Consider the following 23,251-nt stretch of genomic DNA (forward strand, 5'->3'; position numbering starts at 1 on the left):
AGCTAATGCGCAGTGAGGGGCTGATGTCAATTAACAATTTTGCACCTTGATGCTTGGACCCCAAACGCTGTCAAGACCTGATGTACACTCTGCCAATCAATCATCAGAGATAGTTAACTGCAGAGCAGAAACTTTGGCTGGTGACCTCTCAAAGGTCACCACGTACGCAGCAGGTAACAACAGGCATCATGAGGACTGGAAAAAAAACTGGAAATGCTGGAAAAACTCAGCAGGTCTGGCAGCATCTGTAGAGAGGGAAACAGAGTTAACACTTCGAGTCCAATTTGACTCTTCTTCAGAACTGAAGAGAGGCAGGAAGGTGGTGGTTTTTATGCTGTTGCAAAAGAGGGGAGGGGCAGCTGGAGCAAAAGAGGTCAGGCAAAGATTAGAGAGTGGGGGAGATAAAAAGACGAATATATCATGGAACACAGGCAAAGGGAGTGGTAATGATAGTATTAAAGACACAAAGCTCAGTAATAAGAAATAACTTGGAACTGGATATAAGAACAAGAACAAGAACAAAGAAAAGAAAAGTACAGCACAGGAACAGGCCCTTCAGCCCTCCAAGCCTGCGCCGATCATATTGCCCGTCAACTAAAACATTTTGCACTTCCGGGGTCTGTATCCCTCTATTCCCATCCTATTCATGTATTTGTCAAGCTGCCTCTTAAACACCACTATTGCACCTGCTTCCACCACCTCCTCTGGCAGCGAATTCCAGACACTCACTACCCTCTGCGTAAAAAACTTGCCCTGCACATCTCCTCTATAGTTTTCTCCTCTCACCTTAAATCTATGTCCCCTAGTAATTGACTCTTCCACCCTGGGAAAAAGCTTCTGACTGTCTACCCTGTCCATGCCACTCATAATTTTGTAAACTTCTATCAAGTCGTCTCTCAATCTCTGTCGCTCTAGTGAGAACAATCCGAGTTTCTCCAACCTCTCCTCATAGCTTATAACTTCCAGACCAGGCAGCATCCTGGTAAACCTCCTCTGCACCCTCTCCAATGCCTCCATATCCTTCTGGTAATGTGGCGACCAGAATTGCACGCAATATTCCAAGTGTGGCCTAACCAAGGTTCTATACAGCTGCAGCATGACTTCCCAGATTTTATACTCAATACCCCTGCTAATGAAGGCAAGCATGCCATATGCCTTCCTGACTACCTTATCCACCTGCATTGCCACTTTCAGTGACATATAGTTTAAAGTGGGAGTGTTTGTGTGGTGAACATGATCTACATCGGCCAACGTGTGCATATATGAGCTGCGCTTTTCTATCGGTGCTGATGATAGGCCTCAACGTGAAATACTCTCCCCATCAGTTCTTCTAAGGAGCTCTTTTAAGGTTACAACCTTAATAAAAGTAAAGGCTCGTGGGGTGGGGGGGCCAACATATTGGCACGGATAGAAAATTTGCTGGCTAACAGGAAACAGAGAGTAGGCATAAATGGCTTATTTTCTGGTTGGCAGGACATGATGTGTGGAGTGCCAGAGGAATCAGTGCTGGGGCCCCAACTCTTTACAATTCATACAAATTATCTGGATGAAGGGACCGATGGTCTGGTTGCTAAATTTGATGATGACACCAAGATAGGTTACGTGGGCGCACAAAGATCTGGCAAATGGAGTATAACGTGGGAAGACGTGAGGATGTCCATTTTTGGCAGGACGAATAAAAACGAGGCATATTATCTAAAAGGTGAGATTGCATACCTCTGAGATGCAGAGGGATCTGGCTGTCCTAGTGCATGAATTGCAAAAGGTTAGTATGCAGCTGCAGCAAATAATTAGCAAAGCTAGTAGAATGTTATAGTTTATTGTGAGGGGAATTGAGTACAAGAGTAAGGAGGTTATGCTTCAGTTATACAGGGCATTGGTAAGACCACATCTGGAATACTATGTGCAGTACTGGTCTCCTTATTTAAGGAGGGATGTAAATGCATTGGAAGCAGTTCAGAGAAGGTTTATTAGATTAATACCTGTAATGGGCAGATTGTCTTATGAGGAAAGGCTGGACAGGCCAGGCTTGTATTCACTAGAGTTTAGAAGAGTAAGAGGTAACTCGATTGAAACATCTAAGATCCTGAGGGGACTTGACAGGTTAGATGTGGAAAGGATGTTTCCTTTCGTGGGAGAATCTAGAACTCGAGGTCACTGTTTAAAATTAAGGGGTCACCCATTTAGGACAGAGATGAGAAAAAATTCTCTTTGAGGGTTGAGGCACTTTGGAATACTCGTCCTCAAAAGGTGATTGAGGCAAAGTCCTTGAATATCTTTAAAGCAGAGCTAAATGGATTCTCGATAAGCAAGGGGGTAAAAAGGAATGTGCAGTGGAGGTTACAATCAGATCAGCCATGATCTTATTGAATGGCAGAGCAGGCTCAAGGGGCTGAGTGGCCTACTCCTAATTTAGATGTTCATAACTACTCAAGGCAAGTTTTATATGGTATAACTGTAAATTTGTCAAACTCAATGTTACATAATTTTTGCTCTTGCAAACCATTTTAGGTTATCAGAAATGCTTGTTATGGAGGAAGTTTGAGGCCTTCAAGCCATTTTAAATTGGGTAAAATAGGGTGACACTACTTCTAATCCCTCCCTCCACACACTCATGTGAGAACTGCATTTTGTGGGTCAGTGCTGCATTATTGAAGAAACCAGTCTGGTTTTCTTGGTAGTTTTCACTTCAGGCAAGTGTTAGTTAATGAGAGTGGAGAATTCCTTAAACTAGCGCTCATACATGCTATTTCACAGCAGAGTGAAGAAGAAACTCCTCAGAAAGGCCAGTGTAACTGCACTAACTTGACGCAGAATTATTGACAGCTTACTTGCACCGATTCATGCAAGTTAGGGTTTGATAGAAGAGGATGTTAAACTAGTTTCTATCCCTACACCAGATTAAGTTGAATGGAAAGTTAATTTAATTTGAAAATACGCCTTTTGACACACTGCAATAGATAATGATGCTCTGGCAAGTTGCAAACCCTCAGCTGCACAACTCAACAGAAAGTAAAATTAAAATGGGGAAAATCTTGGCATTAAAAACAGAGAACACTGGAAACACACAGCAGGCCAGCCAGATTCTGGAGAAAAGACAGGTCACCATTATAGCTGTGTAGCCTTCAATAGAACAGGCAAGGGGTCGGCATCCAAACTGTTAAACTGACCTTGTTTTTGCGCAGTACTGAGCATTCCCAGCATTTTCTGTGTGCACCACAATAGATCGTGGCTAAGAGTTTCTGCTTTGGGATAAAATTAGCGGTCCAAGCACAAACTTTACTCAAATTTGTGTTAGCTTTCACAAGTGTTTTTTTCCCCCCAGATTTCTATTCAAACTCATTTGCATATAGCCAAATGTAAATTTTTCCATGAACCCAGAGTACATGGTTAGCGTTTTAAAACTTAAATCTTTTGTTGAAATACAAAAAATTCCTGGAGATGTTTAAGAGCAGTAACCTAGTACAGTTACATTAATAGAGGTAAAAATGGGTTTAGTCACAAAAACTAGTCAAATTATTCAGAGAATCTAATCCATTAGTATGATTGTGCACACTAATGTGTAATAGTAGCGCCTCTCACTGTAATGATAGTACTTATTACTGTAATACCAGTAAGCAGAGGGAAATGATTGGGTCACAAATCAATAATGAGAGAGAGGAGTGACTGGGTCAGACAGCAATTAACAGAGGGGGTGGGGGGGTCACTGGGTTACAGGGCTGAGCAGAGGCAAGTGATGGGGTCATGGATCAGTGAGCAGAGCGGAGCGAACATGTAGGATTAATGCAAAGCAAAGGAGTAACATAAACAGAAACTTTGCACTAGCTTGTTTGCTGAAGATGCGCTTAGGAATATTTCTCAACGAGGAACAACTATTTCGGAATGATCCCATGAATTACATATGCAAGTGCCTGCAACAGAATGTGATGCAGCTATTCCAGGCACTGGATCACATATCACAGCAGATGTTCCAATCTGTTTGCTCACTCTGCATGGGTCATTTAACATGTAGACTAATTGCAACTCATTAAGCCTCTGCTCCATGACAATTTGAAAAATAAGTGAGCAGCCAACAGCCCATGTGCTCTGCATCTGGTATGTGAAATCTCCCAGAACAGCGAGGATTACACCAGTCTGTCAGCTCAGGGCAGATCACAACATTAACAAAAAGCAACCGGACAAGGTGACATTCACTGCCGAGCAATTTTTGGGACTGCGCACACAAGAGTTTGCCAATGACAGTGGACAAACCCCCAGGGTTTGTTTAACCAGTCGCAAGGGGTCTATAACACAGGCAGCACTCCTATATGTGGAATCTGACATCATGGGTGGGATTTTCCAGCCTCGCCCTTAGCCAGGATCGTCCGGTCCTGCCGAAAATCAGTGGGCTTACGACTGGGTTGCCGAATCTCCCATGGCGGTCCTGCCACGACAGGGCTGGAATATCCCGACTCATGTCTTTGAATGAAATTACCAACGGGCAGCACGTAGAAGAGGGAGGCTCCTTGGAGGACTCCAGAGGTAATGGTTCACAAGCAAGAAGAGCACTTATTGCTAGAGATAGTCCAGCCATGGCTGGATAGGTAGGAGTTGAATCAAGTGAGGACGTTCCACCGAGTTAGGCAATGGACAAGAGGCACTGGAGGAGCTTGGTGTGTTCTGTCTTGTCAAAGGCTGCAAAGGATGAGGAGGGGTATTTTACCTTTAGAACAGTCACAGAGAATGTCATCTGTGATTTTGATTAGGTCGTTTCAGTGCCGTTCATAAATCTGCAGGAAAGATGGGCTCAGATTTGGGACGCAACAAATTATCCAATGACACTGGAGATGGGATGACAGTCTGCAAGGGTAGAGGGGTCAAGGGTGATTTTTTTTGAGAAAGAGGCACAGGACCTGAGAGGGACACATATACAGTCAGCTTAGTGAGGAGCAGGTGGAGAAGTTATGTAGTCAGCAGGTTAATGGGAATGGGGACAAGGATGTTGGCAGTGGGTCTCATGGATAAGGTGAGTTCAGAGAAGGTAGGATAGGAAATAGAGAAACTAGACTAAAATACAGAGTCAGGGCAAGATGAGGTAGAGGAGGTGTGACTTAGCAGGAAACGGCAAGGGGCAGCTGAACAGATAGTCTCACTCAGTGACAGAGATGTCCACTTATTACTACAAAGATAGTTTCAGCTTACATAAGGTTATTTACAAAGACAGATAAGCCAATTAGCATCACCCTAGAGAAGTTCACATCCTAGTGCTAGTATGGTTTTCAATCAATACGCTCATCAGGGATTTTTGCTGAATGGACAATACAGGAGGCGTAAGTTTCCATATCACTTACAATGGTAATTTTGACAGTACGACATGGCAACCTTTAAAACACAGCTGAGGAAGGGAACAGAAGACTGTCTATGAGGAGTCAGCAGCAGTGAGAGCAATGGGGAGATGAGTCTGAAGTGAGTCCCAAGGCCCCTCCTTAATTTATTCCAATCACTGTATATTTATGATCCAAGTATAATTTTAATTTCATTCACCTGCCTAATCTCAATCCTGTAAATTTCTAGATGCATCAGCTATTCCCACTGACCTCCCTATTTCAGTCTCATGAGCCAGTATGACATGTCTGCTGTTGATATCTTTATGGGGTCAATGACTCTGGGTGATTCCATTCAACCTCCCCCCCCCACCGGCCACCCCCATCTGACATTACACCTCTCACACTTTTTTTTTGCTCAGTACCACAGTCCATCCAGGGTTTGCATGGCTCTTAGTTTAGACGGGCCTCTTTCATGTGGAACTTTGTCAGGTCTGAATGAGCCATCCTTTTAAAAAAAATCTGTCTATTCCAGGTGGTTTGGTGAGCAAGATGATTCTGTCTAATCTCGGCTGAATGTTGCTTCACAGGTTCTAGCCTAGAATGGAACAGATTGCAGTACTTATCCCACTGAAGCCATGAGGCTGGTTATTATTGGGGTCAGAGATGCTGCCCTTTCTCAGTACAGGGACTGAGCTTTCTGCTTGCAGTCCTGTTCAGCACAGCGATTCCTTCCTGGTGACAGACAGTGCTGCTGCAAACATTCCTCACGGTCTGGTTCAGAATCCCAGGGCATACACCATCTGACCTGGTGACACCAGGCTTCACTGGAGAATCTACAGACTCTGCATGGCAACTCATCCTGAATACTCAGGATACATTCTTCTGAAAATTCACGGGGCGGGAAGGAGAATGCAGAGTGTAAGATTATTTTTGTTTTCCATAGAATTTTAACAGCAACAAAGGGGGCCATTCGGCCCATCACGTCTGCACTAGCTCTCTGAATGAGCATTATGACCCAGTGCCATTGCCCCGCCTTTTCCCCGTACCCCTGCTCATTGTTTCTGATTAAATAATCTTCTAATGCCCTCTTGAATGCCTCGATTGAACCTGCCTCCACCACACTTCCAGGCAGTGCATTCCAGACCCAAACCACCTGTCGTGTGAAAAAGTTTTCTCCTCACGTCACATTTGCTTCTTTGGCAAATCACTTTAAAACTGTGCCCTCTTGTTCTTGATCCTTTTACGAATGGGAACAGCTTCTCCCTATCTACTCTGTCCAGCCCCCTCATGATTTTGAGCATCTCTATCAAATCTCCTCTTCGCCTTCTTCTCTCCAAGGAGAACAGTCCCAACCTCTCCAATCTATCCTCGTAACTGAAGTTTCTCATCCCTGGAACCATTCTTTTAAACCTCTCCTGCACTCTCTCCAATGTGTTCACATCCTTCCTATAATGTGGCACCCAGAACTGTACAAAATACTCCAGCTGAGGTCTAATGGGTGTCTTATATAAACTTAGCATAACCCCCTTGCTCTTGTACTCTACGCCCCTATTATCAAAGCCCAGGATACTATATGCTTTATTAACTGCTCGCTCCATGTGTCCAACCACCTTCAATGATCTATATGCGTATACATGCAGGTCTTTCTGCTTCTGCACCCCCTTCAAAGTTTCACCCCTTATTTTATATTGTCTGCCCATGTTCTTCCTACCAAAATGTATCCCCTCACTTCTCCGCATTGAACGTCATCTGTCACCTATCTGCCCACTCCACCAACTTGTCTACTGCCTTTTGAAGTTCTACACTGTCCTCCTCACAGTTTACAACACTCCCAAACTTCATATCATCCACAAACTTTGAAATTGTCCCCTGCACACCAAGATCTAGATCATTAATACATAATCGGAAAAAGCAAGGGTCCCAATATTGACCCCTGGGGAACTCCACTACAAGCCTTCCTCCAGCCTGAAAAACATCCATTGACCATTACTCTGCTTCCTATTTTTCAGCCAATTTTGTATCCACCTTTCTCCTGTTCCTTTTATTCTGTAAGCAATAACTTTTCTCACAAAGGAAATTCTCCAAAGGAAATTACCTTTAGAGTTCTAGTTGGAGCCCAGCCTGTGCCATCGATGGAGTGTTCCCTCAGCAGGCTGTAAAACACAAAAGGAAGGTTTCAGCAGACAGGAAGCTAATGGTATTTCACCAGCGGAGGAGGAGATGCCAACACCAAAACCTTTGAAAATGACTAACTGCATCAAGGCTTTGCCATGAAACAGCTGGCTACACCTCCCAATGATTAAACTCCCTTTTCCCCCCCAAATGTTTCGAACACAAAAAAGAAGCCTCAATGAACCCTTTAAACTTGTCGCTGGGTAATTTGTCTAGTTTTGTTTTCACTATCAAATTGTCTCCGAGGTTCCGTCAAAACAACAGAAGTGTTTGGGATTGCTGCCGACACCAGAAGCAACACTTGACAGTTTGAGCATGTACACAGTCCGACTGCAGACATCCAGAGCATGTTTGGCCTGCGCACATTTGGACTACATGTATTCAGAGTGTCTCTTTGGACCGTAATCAGCTAGAGCTGTGCTTTATTTGCACAGCTTTAAGCCCAGATAGTGACAATCTTGGTTCAGGGGCATATATCCTGGCTGTGGCCATTCAGCAGTAATCAAATTACCAAATTTCTAAACATATGCATTAAAAAATGTATTTGATTTGAAATATGATGGATCGCTCTTTCCATCACAAACCTTTGGTTCTCTACCACACACAGTCGACACACGTGGTCCCAGTTTAAGCTCTCTCCCTAACTCCTTCCTATTCAGGGAAAACTGCAATTTACAAAAGTAGACCCTCACCTCTCACAATCCAAAATCTGACTTATTTATAACCTTACTGACTTTTGGATGCAACATCAAGCTAAGGTCACTTCTTTCCTCTTTAGGTGAGTGTAAATAATCCAGCTTTACTTCAGAAAAGAGCAGGGGGGTTCTCCCAAGCATCCAGGCCAATGTTTATTCCTCAACCAACATCATTAAAACTATTCAACTGGTCGTTTATCTCATTGCTGCTTGTGAGCGCTAGCTGTGTGCAAATTGGCTGTCCTATTTCCTACAATACAACAGTGACATAGGAATAGAAGAACATAAGAATTAGGAGCAGGAGTAGGCCATTTGGCCCATTGAGCCTGCTCCGCCATTCAATATGATCGTGGCTGATCTGATTGTGGCCTTAACTCCACTTTCCTGTCTGCCCCTCAATACCTTTGAATCTCTTGTAGATCAAAACTCCATCTAACTCAGCCCTGAGTATATTCAACGTCCCAGCCTCCACTGCTCTCTGGGGTATAGAATTCCAAAGCCTACTGACCCTCAGAGAAGAAATTCCTCCTTATCTCCATCTTAAAATGAGACCCCCCTATGTTTTTAGTTCTAGATCCCCCCACAAGGGGAAACACCCTCTCAGCATCTACCCTGTCAAGTCCACTCAGAATCTTGTACGCTTCAGTAAGATCACCTCTCATTTTTCTAAACTCCAATGAGTATAGACCCAACCTGTTCAACGTTCCCTCACATGACACCTCAAAAGGCACTTCATTGGTTGAAAAGCATTAGGTATGTCGTGCGGTCGTGAAAGGCGCTCTATAAATGCAAGTTTTCTGCCCCTCTCTAATGTGTGCAGTATTGTAATGGCAGTATCAGGCAGATATTTTGATCCGAATGTGGAAGAATCACCTACTTCCAAAGGATGAAAATAACCCCCACCCCACCCACTGTCAGGGTGTATGCTTTAGGCTAAAACTAATAATGAAATTTACTTACAGGAATTGAAATACACAGAATCAAATAATACAGCAGGAAACTGGCAGCACAAGCACTTAGGAATCAACTATTGAATTTGTCCACAAGAGTTTAAATGATATTAATCAGTATAGATTTTTTTTTTTTTAACAGAGTCCAATAGCTTGGATGACTTTAGGGCATACAGGCATTTATAGACTTCCTGATGTGATGCTTATACATGTGAAAAGGGAATATTCCTGCCTACCCAGCCTAAAAATCAATTATAAAAACTGAAAGAATGCTGAAAACCTGCAATGCTTGCTTTGAATGCTTACCAGAGGGAGGTTAGCATTTTATTGCTTTCATGGCGAAATAAGCCTTTTCTGTCCAAAGTATTAGAAACTTGAGGTATTAACTATCTTCCTTTCAAGAAGCACTAATGGCCAAATTAGTGAAAATGAATTGATCTTACATCCTTGGACAGTTGTCAGCGTCAGAACCATTTCTACTTCCCAAGGATTGCTACCACTCCTCAGGAAGGATATATATATATTGGGCTGGATTAGATGGGGTCCCTGTGCCACCACCCACCCCCTTCCGCTGGCTAAAAAAGTCTGCCCACGGTACTGACGGCTATTGAAAGCTGGGAGCTGCATTAATTGCCTCAAGGCGAGACATCCGTCCCTTTCTCAGGAGGAAGTCCCACCTTAGAGAGCTGCTGGCTAATCCCAGCAGCGTCACCAGGAGTGGGTTGCCAGTGCTGGGGATCCAGGCCATCCCACCATGCTGAGGAGCCCAGGTTAAGTCCAGGGTCGGGGTTGTTGGTGAAGGGGACAAGAGGAGATGGGGTGGGGGAGCCGGGTTCAAGAGATGGGGGGTGGGGGGGGTGACGGTTAAAGGGGAGGGGGATTGGCTTCGGGTGGATACCTCCAATGGGTCAGAGGACCCACAAAAGGTCATCCTTCACCCTACAACGGCCTGCACAGCTACAGTTGCCAGGCTTTGCGCCTCCTCCCACCGTGGGTAAAATACCAGGGGTGGCGGGGTGCAGTGGGGTGAGGCCCTTAGTGGCCATTAATCGGCCACAACAGGCCCAAAGGTTTGGGGAAGGGGGTGAGTTGCCCAATGTCTCCCTGTCTGACGTAAAATTTTGGACAGATCAGAGCGTGCGGATAAGTGGCGCTTGTCCCCTCCCCCCACCACCTTCAGGTCCGCCAGCGGGGGAGGGCAAAATCCCACCCATTGGACTTCGGAGGAAGCGCAGCGTAGATACGTTAGAACGATAACTGGTATCCGAGGGTTAAATTAAATGAGAGATTACACAAATTACAGCTGTATTCTTTGGAGTTTAGAAGATTAAGGGGTGATTTATTTGAAGTTTTCAAGATAAGCGTGGGAACAGACAGGATAGATTGGGAGAAACTAGTGGGGAGGGGGGGTATCTGGTACTAGCGGACATAACCTAAAAATTAGAGTTAGGTCTTCCTGGAGTGAAAACCAAAAGTGCTGGAAATACTCAGCAGGTCTGACAGCATCTGGGGAGAGAGAAACAAAGTTAACGTTTCAGGTCAAATGGAACTCTTCTCCAGTGAAGACTACGCCCCCAGGCTGCAATCAGATCCCGCATTGGACTTATCAACCATTTCAAGACCCATCGAACCGGAGTGGAAGCAAGTCTTCCTTGATCCCCAGGGACTGCCCAAGGAGGAGGAGGAAATCTATTCCTACATTCCCAAGTAATTGGAATAAACAAATAAACACCCACTGCTTATTGAAAGATCAAATAATGAAATAGATTTGAGTTCAGGGAACAAACCTGGACCATTCGGCTAGAACTTCTGCGTGCAGTTAACATTTCCAAGCAGTGAAGGTATTTCTGCCCTATGGAAATGTTGGGTACATCTAGGCAGTTGATTGTATTGTCCTTTCCCTGAAGAAGCCAGGGAGTTGTAAGAACGCTGCTAAATGCAGATCATTAATTGGTCTATGTATTGTTCTAGTTTAAAGTTTTATGAGCTTGTGGCAGTACAGGGGCTCGGATTCTGCCAAATCTTTCCTGCAGTCAGAACCCATCTCGGGGTCAGGAGTTTGACCCTGGTGACGAATGGATCAGTCAAAAGGCTTGAATGTGCTGCCACATCTGAGTTTACATGCACCACTGCTTCCTCCATGGAAACCAGGGTATCAGCCCAAACACAGTCAGTCAGTGCCCTAGTGCCACTCAGTGAACTGGAGATGTGTACCTCATCATTTTAAAAAATATATGCACAAAACACATAAATCAAAACCTGAAAACAACTGCAATACCTTAAACAGATTTCTCCTGTCTCGGTAATGTTAGGATGCCAAATTTTGGTCAAACATTTCACCTTGGGAGGCTGTAGAGAAAGGGGAAAAAAAAAAGATAGTTTTCAAGTGCCAAGTTGTGATAAGCTGGAAGGTAAATAGGCCACCATGATGTCAAACTAGATGATACACAAGTAAAATGGGGATCCTGTGTTAAAAAGTAATTCAAAGGTAAGCCACGGTTCAATGACAAAACTTCCAAGAGATAGTGCCCCAAAAGGAAATATGGTTTTACTGACGCAAGGACAGACAAGCTTCAAGTAAAGCTTCAGATGCACAAGAACCAAACAGGAAAACCAATCAACTCACGGCATATTCAGAGGTATTTTGCTAACCAAGAAACGGACTGCAGTTTCAGATGTAGAAGCTTGTTGGCCTGGACTTGCACCCCAGATGCTGCATGTAAAGTAGCTGGCCTGCTGGGAAAACAATGAGGGTGCACCAATCTCACTTATACCCATTTTAAACCCACAATTTAACGGTGGCATTAATGGCAAATGGCAGACTCAGCTGTGTGTTGCAAATGATGAGAAGTAAGTGTCTTTGAGGCACTAGTACGCCCCTCAAGAAGACAAGTACCAGTGGTAAATGGTCATGACCAGTGGCACCTGGATTGTGTCTAAGGTAACGGTGGCAGGCTAGCGGTGTTGCTTTTACCATGGTCAGCCTGTGTGAACTGCTTGTCCCTCACCAGACCTTCCCCTCCCACCCCACCTACATGCAAAGAACAGACCACTGTCATAACTAGGAGGGAAGGACCATTGCCCTAAGAGGGGGAATGATCACAGTTACAGTGCAATGGACATATATGACATGGTAGGGAGGCGGATGGGGTACAGAGCGTGTTTGAGGGTAGGGATGCGGATGGGCTACAGAGCGTGTTTGAGAGGGTAGGGAGGCGGATGGGATACAGATCGTGTTTGAGAGGGTAGGGATGCGGATGGGCTACAGAGCAGGTTTGAGAGGGTAGGGAGGCGGATGGGCTACAGAGCAGGTTTGAGAGGGTAGGGATGCGGATGGGCTACAGAGCAGGTTTGAGAGGGCAGGGATGCGGATGGGCTACAAAGCAGGTTTGAGAGGGCAGGGAGGCGGATGGGCTACAGAGCGTGTTAGAGAGGGTAGGGATGCGGATGGGCTACAGAGCGTGTTTGAGAGGGTAGGGATGCGGATGGGCTACAGAGCAGGTTTGAGAGGGCAGGGATGCGGACGGGCTACAGAGCAGGTTTGAGAGGGTAGGGATGCGGATGGGCTACAGAGCAGGTTTGAGAGGGTAGGGATGCGGATGGGCTACAGAGCAGGTTTGAGAGGGTAGGGATGCGGATGGGCTACAGAGCAGGTTTGAGAGGGTAGTGATGCGGATGGGCTACAGAGCGTGTTTGAGAGGGTAGGGAGGCGGATGAGCTACAGAGCGGGTTTGAGAGGGTAGGGAGGCGGATGGGCTACAGAGCGTGTTTGAGAGGGTAGGGAGGCGGATGCGCTACAGAGCGTGTTTGAGAGGGTAGGGAGGCGGATGGGGTACAGAGCGTGTTTGAGAGGGTAGGGAGGCGGATGGGGTACAGAGTGTGTTTGAGAGGGTAGGGAGGCGGATGGGGTACAGTGGAAGAGAGAATGAGTGAGTGTGTATGAGTGTAGTTGGATGGGGTAGTGTGAGAGAGAGCGGATAAGGAGCTGGATGGGGTACAGTGTGCGCGTTAGGGGGCGAGGAGTTGGATGGGGTACAGTGTGTGTGAGAGGGTGGGGAGTTGGATGGGGTACAGTGTGTGTGTGAGAGGGTGGGGAGTTGGATGGGGTACAGTGTGTGTGTGAGAGGGTGGGGAGTTGGATGGGGTACAGTGTGTGTGTGAGAAGGTGGGGAGTTGGATGGGGTACAGTGTGTGTGTGAGAGGGTGGGGAGTTGGATGGGGTACAGTGTGTGTGTGAGAGGGTGGGGAGTTGGATGGGGTACAGTGTGTGTGTGAGAGGGTGGGGAGTTGGATGGGGTACAGTGTGTGTGTGAGAGGGTGGGGAGTTGGATGGGGTACAGTGTGTGTGTGAGAGGGTGGGGAGTTGGATGGGGGACAGTGTGTGTGAGAGGGTGGGGAGTTGGATGGGGGACAGTGTGTGTGAGAGGGTGGGGAGTTGGATGGGGGACAGTGTGTGTGAGAGGGTGGGGAGTTGGATGGGGGACAGTGTGTGTGAGAGGGTGTGGAGTTGGATGGGGGACAGTGTGTGTGAGGGGGTGTGGAGTTGGATGGGGGACAGTGTGTGTGAGGGGGTGGGGAGTTGGATGGGATACAGTGTGTGTGAGGGGGTGGGGAGTTGGATGGGATACAGTGTGTATGTGTGAGGGTGGGGAGTTGGATGGGGGACAGTGTGTGTGTGTGTGAGAGGGTGGGGAGTTGGATGGGGGACAGTGTGTGTGTGTGTGTGTGTGTGTGTGTGTGTGTGTGTGTGTGTGTGTGTGTGTGTGTGTGTGTGTGTGTGTGTGTGAGAGAGAGGGCGGGGAGTTGGATGGGGGACTGTGTGTGAGAGGGTGGGGAATTGGATGGGGTACAGTGTGTGTGTTAGAGGGTGGGGAGTTGGATGGGGTACAGTGTGTGTGTTAGAGGGTGGGGAATTGGATGGGGTACAGTGTGTGTGTTAGAGGGTGGGGAGTTGGATGGGGTACAGTGTGTGTGTTAGAGTGTGGGGAGTTGGATGGGGGACAGTGTGTGTGAGAGGGTGGGGAGTTGGATGGGGTACAGTGTGTGTGTGTTAGAGAGCGAGGAGTTGGATGGGGTACAGTGTGTGTGTGTGAGGGTGGGGGGTTGGATGGGGTACAGTGTGTGTGTGAGAGGGTGGGGAGTTGGATGGGGTACAGAGCAGGTTTGAGAGGGTAGGGATGCGGATGGGCTACAGAGTGTGTTTGAGAGGGTAGGGAGGCGGATGGGGTACAGTGGAAGAGAGAATGAGTGAGTGTGTATGAGTGTAGTTGGATGGGGTAGTGAGAGAGAGAGCGGATAAGGAGCTGGATGGGGTACAGTGTGCGCGTTAGGGGGCGAGGAGTTGGATGGGGTACAATGTGTGTGAGGGGTGGGGAGTTGGATGGGGTACAGTGTGTGTGTGAGAGGGTGGGGAGTTGGATGGGGTACAGTGTATGTGTGAGAGGGTGGGGAGTTGGATGGGGTACAGTGTGTGTGTGAGAGGGTGGGGAGTTGGATGGGGTACAGTGTGTGTGTGAGAGGGTGGGGAGTTGGATGGGGTACAGTGTGTGTGTGAGAGGGTGGGGAGTTGGATGGGGGACAGTGTGTGTGAGAGGGTGTGGAGTTGGATGGGATACAGTGTGTATGTGTGAGGGTGGGGAGTTGGATGGGGGACAGTGTGTGTGTGTGTGTGTGTGTGTGTGTGAGGGTGGGGAGTTGGATGGGGTACACTGTGTGTGTGAGAGGGTGGGGAATTGGATGGGGTACAGTGTGTGTGTTAGAGGGTGGGGAGTTGGATGGGGTACAGTGTGTGTGTTAGAGGGTGGGGAGTTGGATGGGGTACAGTGTGTGTGTTAGAGGGTGGGGAGTTGGATGGGGGACAGTGTGTGTGTTAGAGAGCGAGGAGTTGGATGGGGTACAGTGTGTGTGAGAGAGGGTGGGGAGTTGGATGGGGTACAGTGTGTGTGTTAGCGGGTGGGGAGTTGGATGGGGTACAGTCTATCTGATAGGATGAGGATTTGTAGGGAATCTGAGTAGTTTAACAACACTGCAGAGTGACAGTTTTGGAAGAAGTAATACAGTTGTGAGCCTGTAAAAAGCTGGAGCACAGATTGTCCTGCTAGCCTCTCACAAGCTGAGTAAGGAGGCCATTCTGTAACAAATTTCCTATCAGCTGATTTCTGTATTGATAAAGGAAAGTAATATCCGGCAGCTCAGATAAACAGGAATGGTTCTACAGTTTGGTATGTCTTACACCATCTGTTGCCTTCATCCATCATCAGGAACTTGCTTTATTGATGCAGTCTGAGCTGCACATAGTGTGGGCAGAGCAAGCAGCTCAGTTTATCTGAGGATTGTTCTGGGAGTTAATGGGCTTTACTGTAATATCCCCACAAATGTCACAAACCCACCCCTGGAGATCAGTGTCTTTAATAGAACGCAGGGGCACAATTCCATTCTGATCCAAATACTTTGACACAGAAAAAAATCATCCACAGGGAGGGTCAAAGTCCCAGTGCAATCCCACAGGATTCACCAGCATTAAACCCAAGACCAGTCACATCGTCACTCTCAGACCCTTCCCCACATCACACTGAAGTCACTCCCAGACCTTTCCCCAGACAATGCAGTCACTCCCAGACCTTTCCCCAGACAATGCAGTCACTCCCAGACCATTCCCCAGACAATGCAGAGTCACTCCCAGACCTTTCCCCACACAATGAAATCACTCCCAGACCTTTCCCCACACAATGCAGTCACTCCCAGACCTTTCCCCACTCAATGCAGAGTCACTCCCAGACCTTTCCCCAGACAATGCAGAGTCACTCCCAGACCTTTCCCCACTCAATGCAGAGTCACTCCCAGACCTTTCCCCACTCAATGCAGAGTCACTCCCAGACCTTTCCCTACTCAATGCAGAGTCACTCCCAGACCTTTCCCCACTCAATGCAGAGTCACTCCCAGACCTTTCCCCACTCAATGCAGAGTCACTCCCAGACCTTTCCCCACTCAATGCAGAGTCACTCCCAGACCTTTCCCCACTCAATGCAGAGTCACTCCCAGACCTTTCCCCACTCAATGCAGAGTCACTCCCAGACCTTTCCCCACTCAATGCAGAGTCACTCCCAGACCTTTCCCCACTCAATGCAGAGTCACTCCCAGACCTTTCCCCACTCAATGCAGAGTCACTCCCAGACCTTTCCCCACTCAATGCAGAGTCACTCCCAGACCTTTCCCCACTCAATGCAGAGTCACTCCCAGACCTTTCCCCACGCAATGCAGAGTCACTCCCAGACCTTTCCCCACTCAATGCAGAGTCACTCCCAGACCTTTCCCCACTCAATGCAGAGTCACTCCCAGACCTTTCCCCACTCAATGCAGAGTCACTCCCAGACCTTTCCCCACTCAATGCAGAGTCACTCCCAGACCTTTCCCCACTCAATGCAGAGTCACTCCCAGACCTTTCCCCACTCAATGCAGAGTCACTCCCAGACCTTTCCCCACTCAATGCAGAGTCACTCCCAGACCTTTCCCCACTCAATGCAGAGTCACTCCCAGACCTTTCCCCACTCAATGCAGAGTCACTCCCAGACCTTTCCCCACTCAATGCAGAGTCACTCCCAGACCTTTCCCCACACAATGCAGAGTCACTCCCAGACCTTTCCCCACTCAATGCAGTCACTCCCAGACCTTTCCCCACTCAATGCAGTCACTCCCAGACCTTTCCCCACACAATGCAGTCACTCCCAGACCTTTCCCCAGACAATGCAGTCACTCCCAGACCTTTCCCCACACAATGCAGAGTCACTCCCAGACCTTTCCCCAGACAATGCAGTCACTCCCAGACCTTTCCCCAGACAATGCAGTCACTCCCAGACCTTTCCCCAGACAATGCAGTCACTCCCAGACCTTTCCCCAGACAATGCAGTCACTCCCAGACCTTTCCCCACTCAATGCAGTCACTCCCAGACCTTTCCCCATTCAATGCAGTCACTCCTAGACCTTTCCCCACTCAATGCAGTCACTCCCAGACCTTTCCCCAGACAATGCAGTCACTCCCAGACCTTTCCCCACTCAATGCAGTCACTCCCAGACCTTTCCCCACTCAATGCAGTCACTCCCAGACCTTTCCCCATTCAATGCAGTCACTCCTAGACCTTTCCCCACTCAATGCAGTCACTCCCAGACCTTTCCCCACTCAATGCAGAGTCACTCCCAGACCTTTCCCCACTCAATGCAGAGTCACTCCCAGACCTTTCCCCACACAATGCAGAGTCACTCCCAAACCTTTCCCCACACAATGCAGAGTCACTCCCAGACCTTTCCCCACACAATGCACAGTCACTCCCAGACCTTTCCCCACTCAATGCAGTCACTCCCAGACCTTTCCCCACTCAATGCAGTCACTCCCAGACCTTTCCCCACTCAATGCAGTCACTCCCAGACCTTTCCCCACTCAATGCAGAGTCACTCCCAGACCTTTCCCCACACAATGCAGAGTCACTCCCAGACCTTTCCCCACTCAATGCAGTCACTCCCAGACCTTTCCCCACTCAATGCAGTCACTCCCAGACCTTTCCCCACTCAATGCAGTCACTCCCAGACCTTTCCCCACTCAATGCAGTCACTCCCAGACCTTTCCCCACTCAATGCAGTCACTCCCAGACCTTTCCCCACTCAATGCAGTCACTCCCAGACCTTTCCCCACTCAATGCAGTCACTCCCAGACCTTTCCCCACTCAATGCAGTCACTCCCAGACCTTTCCCCACTCAATGCAGAGTCACTCCCAGACCTTTCCCCACACAATGCAGAGTCACTCCCAGACCTTTCCCCACTCAATGCAGTCACTCCCAGACCTTTCCCCACTCAATGCAGTCACTCCCAGACCTTTCCCCACACAATGCAGAGTCACTCCCAGACCTTTCCCCACTCAATGCAGTCACTCCCAGACCTTTCCCCACTCAATGCAGTCACTCCCAGACCTTTCCCCACTCAATGCAGTCACTCCCAGACCTTTCCCCACTCAATGCAGTCACTCCCAGACCTTTCCCCACTCAATGCAGTCACTCCCAGACCTTTCCCCACACAATGCAGTCACTCCCAGACCTTTCCCCACTCAATGCAGTCACTCCCAGACCTTTCCCCACTCAATGCAGTCACTCCCAGACCTTTCCCCACTCAATGCAGTCACTCCCAGACCTTTCCCCACACAATGCAGTCACTCCCAGACCTTTCCCCACACAATGCAGTCACTCCCAGACCTTTCCCCACACAATGCAGAGTCACTCCCAGACCTTTCCCCACACAATGCAGAGTCACTCCCAAACCTTTCCCCACACAATGCAGAGTCACTCCCAGACCTTTCCCCACACAATGCAGAGTCACTCCCAGACCTTTCCCCACTCAATGCAGTCACTCCCAGACCTTTCCCCACTCAATGCAGTCACTCCCAGACCTTTCCCCACTCAATGCAGTCACTCCCAGACCTTTCCCCACACAATGCAGTCACTCCCAGACCTTTCCCCACACAATGCAGTCACTCCCAGACCTTTCCCCACACAATGCAGTCACTCCCAGACCTTTCCCCACACAATGCAGAGTCACTCCCAGACCTTTCCCCACATAATGCAGAGTCACACTAGATCTTTCCCCCGATGGGTCAGATCATTTCTGATCAAAGGTCATCGACCTGAAACGTTAACTCTGTTTTTCTCGCTCCACTGATGCTGCCAACCTGCTGAGTGCTTCCAGCATTTTATTTCAGATTTCCAGCATCCGCAGTATTTTGCTGTTGTCATCTCTGGTGGGACTGGGCCCCAAGTAGGACAAGCCCAATGTGACTGTAAACTACTGGAAATAAAACACAGCGGGAAGTCAATAATTACCCACTGCCTCTTGAACAGGGGTTCTGGAGAAGTATCTGGTGCCAGTCAACCTGACTAACCTGAGACTGTTTAGCACATAGGCCCAGTCACACTCCACATCTAGTACAGCCAGCAACGTAAAGGTTCACACTTTGAATTGAAGACCAGCACAATTCAGCAGTTGATTCTTTCCCGACATTTGCAGGATTACACCTGCACAGAAAATGACGCCATCACCATTTCTGCACAGCTTGGAGTTCCCGCAGGCCATTCCAAATAGCTTTTTTTATTTATTCACAGGACATGGACTTCCCTGGCTGGGCCAGCATTTATTGCCCATCCCTAGTTGCCCTCGAAATGGTGGTGGTGAGCTGCCACCTTGAACCGCTGCAGTGCGACTTCATCCCCAACTAAATGCCTTTGAAGTGTCATCATTGCTGTGGGGTAACGCAGCAGGAAATTTGCATACAGGGGTTATGAAATGAACACCTCACCCACAACATGAGCCTGGTTAAGTAAAACAGGTTGAAGCAAATAAAGTAAACAAAGTCGGGATTTGTAATCAGATCACAGTCTAGTTAGGGAAACGGAGTCCCAACCGGGCTCCAGCACACACTGATTCCCACCTTAAGTCCTGGGCTTACAGTAATGCAGCCGACCCAGAACTCAAAGCCCATCCAAGTGATTGGAGCCAGTGATGCTTTTGTAAAGCTGAAGGATGTGCAGACCCTGTGCTAGTTTGTTCCCAATTATCCCTGACCTTTCATAGCTTACAGATAGATTGGTCTAGAGGCATTGATGCTGCACTGAGCTGAGCTAAGGTAAATGCTCCTGGGTAGGAGCAAGTACCCGAATCTCACTGCTGCTGCCTTGTGACATTTCTTATTCAGCAACTGAAAGAGAATCTTTAGCCTACAACTGTACACTTCCAGAGCAGCCTACAGTACTCCCTGTGTGTACCTTAGTGCAGGAATGTAAAAGCTGTTGCAATGAGGAATGTGCCAACATCACTCCGATTACTGAGCTGGTTAGTCAGGTGCATTATCACAAGCTCACCAGGATCAAAAAAACAGAAAGGGGGAATTGATGCGGAAAAACAATAAGTAACTTTGTCTAATATTTAGTTTCGCATTGGCTACTTGAATTAAGTCATGGCACATAAAGGGTTAAAAAGGCGCAGTACCGTAACTGATAGCAACCCAGAGACCACGGATCAGATTTTCCTGGCCCCGCATAGGCAGGATAGGAGATGGGACCGTGAACAAAAGATCAAAAACAGAGCATGCCTGGTCGACTCCAGCATGTTCCTGCCTCAGAGTGGATCCTGGAATTGAATGAAGTGGCACCCTGTGCCAGGGGGGCGGGGTGGGGAAGGAGAAAAGAGGTGTAGGCAGGGTAGTCATCGATGCCATCTCACCATCGGGGGAGAGAGGGGGGGTGGGAAAAGAGGTGTAGGCGGGGAGGGGAGGGTAGTCATCGATGCCACTTCACCATGACCCCAGCACATACTTGCTTGGGTGCAATGGTGGCTACAGCCTCAGGGCATCTGACAGAGGGGCTCCCCCTTCACTCCGATAGCCTAACAGCTGTGGCCGTGAGGGATCTTTAACTTTTTACAATCCTGCAGAGAGTGCCTCCATTTTGATGTGCCCTCGTGGTCTTCTGCCTACCTCAGCAGCACAAACCTTTCCCGGTGGGGCTGCTAGCCAGACATCACATTGGGCCTTCCAAATTGGGCCTCCAACTTCCCTGATTTGCTCATCATCCTTAATTCGACAGGGCTCCAGGAGGCAGCATCGTAATTGGCCGTTAATGGGAAGGTCTCAAGCGACGCTCTGCCACACCCATTTCTGGATTCCGAACCCTGAATTGGGCTTGAGGTCAGGGTCCTGACGATCCTGACAAATTCCATCCCCCACGAGTTTAAATTTCACCATGAAAAATTGTGAAATTTAATTAATCAAATCTGGTAAATTGTGGGGTAGCCCAGGGGGACCTGTAACATTCTTCAAAAAGAGGATTCAGTAACCTAGTGCATTCTGTCCAAAGCATTACCCTCGTCCCATATCTGTTGAATTTGGTCATGACTTTCTCAGACTTGTTTTGTACTGATCTGCTAACATAGTTCAACATCAGTCGAGTCTACTAGAACCCCTAGGTCTGTCAAGGTTATCCTTGCAGGATCACTCAAAGTCCACTCCTCCCACAAGCTATTCACTCACAACCCTCCTCTTCACTCTCCAGTCACTCCTGGCCCCTCCCTCACAAATCTATCCACTCCCAGTACCTCCCTCCGACCGCATTTTCATTCACAAACCCTCTTTTCTTGCTCTCCAATCATTCTGCCCCTCCATCACAATCCATTCATTCAGTGCCCCTCTCCCCTCACAACCCTCAGTCACTCTGTCCTGGCTTTGAATAATTTGTTGACGCCCAGTCTCTCCTCCCCCCAACAATCTATTCACTTACAATCTTTCCCTATTGCTTACAATTCATTGTTTCTCCCACTCAGTCTATTCAGCCTCTCCCCTCCCCACACAATCCACTCTCTCCCTGAAGCTTGAACAATTCTCCGTCTTTTGTCATTAATTTCTCCATATCTTTTTTGACTGGGCCGACTATTTTCCTGTAATTAAATTGTTGGGCAGTCTTATTAAATTCAGGGATCTAATCTGCTGCTATTCAACAAGGCACTCTGAAGAGACTGCCTTTGCTGCAAAATTAGTGCCGACAGGTTTAATTGGCAATTACGGCTCATACACACACATCGCCCTACACACCAAGCTTGGGACAAAGCACAGATGCCTCCTGTACAGTGATATTATTCAAGGTATTACTCAGTACTCCAAGACTGAGATTCCATCATTAGGTCTGTGCCCACTCCTGTATGCATTAGAAACAGTAAGAGATAGCATTATAGCACCTGCTGCAGCAATCTTTCTCACCTTCAGCATGAGATGTGACAGTCATTCCATTGGGCTATTAGAAGCAGTATGTGAACTGGTCTTATTGCTGGGCATCATGCAATCAGAGTTCCAGCCATCCCACTAAAGCCGATCCTACTCTGATGGCAAACGCATTGACCAGCCAGGAATACATAATCACTGTTGGACAAAAATACAGCTGCATCCTGCACAGCTTAAATAGGTCAGGGGCTGCAAACCAAAGCTCAGATCCAAGAGTTCACATTTCTGGTCAATTCCAAAATAGTTTGCGAATCATATACAGGCTGGAAGGGGTTTTTAAATTAATCTGCTCATTAAGACAATACTGTGAATGTGCACTAAGCACCTAGGGAGTACGATACGTGGATCAAATCATGCCCGAGATGTAGAGTGGGTGTGTAAGCTTGAATAATTCATGAGGCGCATTCCAATAGTGTCCTTGCCTAATGCTTTCAAACTCATTTATACCAAAGTCAATAATTTTGTTAGAGTGTTCTCAATTGTCTTGGAGCCTCCCCTATTTTTCAAAAAGCTGGAGTATAAGAGCGAATCACTATGGTACCTCTTATTTCTGAGTTTTGGAATGAGCTAATGCAACTGTCTATATTGTTTATCCCCCCCTGTTATTTACCCCGATGTGGACCATCCCCAGTCATTTCTTTCTGTCTCCTGCAGTACCTCTTCTAATCTTTCTCAATTCCAACTCCAGTAGCCATTCTGTCGGTACAGTCTGTACAACACAGATGGCTATCCCTACAACCACCAGCTCCCTAGATCTACAAACTGAATCTGTTCCAATCTCTCTTCTTCTAGCAATCTTTTCTTCTGTGACCTTTTAATTTTCTCAGTTACATCCCCTTTATCCTCAAAAAAAGGTGTTCCTTTTTAACTTTGGTCTGTAATGATGGTTCCTTTTTCCAGATGCTGTCCTCACAGTTTAAATTTTTTTTAAATCAGTTTCACCTTTTTGACTTTCCATTCTTAGGTGCACCCCTTTTTACAATTCTGCTTCAATCCTTTTCAAGGTTTATTAATTGGCTTTGTCGATGAATGTTTTCTCAGTTTTATACAGTCGTAAGCTGTATTTAGTGCTAGAAGTTTTCAAACCAAATCAGCTTATTTGGAACAGGTTTATCCAAGGTCAATAAAAGCCCAACGATTGAGGGGATATTTTGATTTTGTACCTTTCATTTCGCTGGCTCTCACCTTTACTACTTGGCAGCGGGTGCATGGCAATGGCAACAAGTGCCCCGAGGCATGGAGCACTGCCCTTGGTAGCGAGCACCAGTCACTGGAGAGCTTGACAGTTGCGGATGACAGCTAATTACATCAGCTTTTGA

General features: G+C 47.5%; 1 protein-coding gene across 1 annotated transcript in view; it reads right to left on the reverse strand.

Annotated features, from left to right (window-relative positions):
- Positions 1 to 23,251, reverse strand: part of ube2f (ubiquitin-conjugating enzyme E2F (putative)) — a 179,205-nt gene that overhangs the window by 12,262 nt on the left and 143,692 nt on the right. The window contains exons 6-7 of the mRNA XM_041200601.1: positions 11,402 to 11,472; positions 7,402 to 7,459 (exon numbers count right to left, since the gene is read on the reverse strand). Of these exons, the coding sequence (XP_041056535.1) occupies positions 7,402 to 7,459; positions 11,402 to 11,472 (129 nt within the window). The remainder of the gene's footprint in view (positions 1 to 7,401; positions 7,460 to 11,401; positions 11,473 to 23,251) is intronic.

This window comes from Carcharodon carcharias, chromosome 12, assembly GCF_017639515.1.
Source record: "Carcharodon carcharias isolate sCarCar2 chromosome 12, sCarCar2.pri, whole genome shotgun sequence".
NCBI classification, from domain to species: domain Eukaryota; kingdom Metazoa; phylum Chordata; class Chondrichthyes; order Lamniformes; family Lamnidae; genus Carcharodon; species Carcharodon carcharias.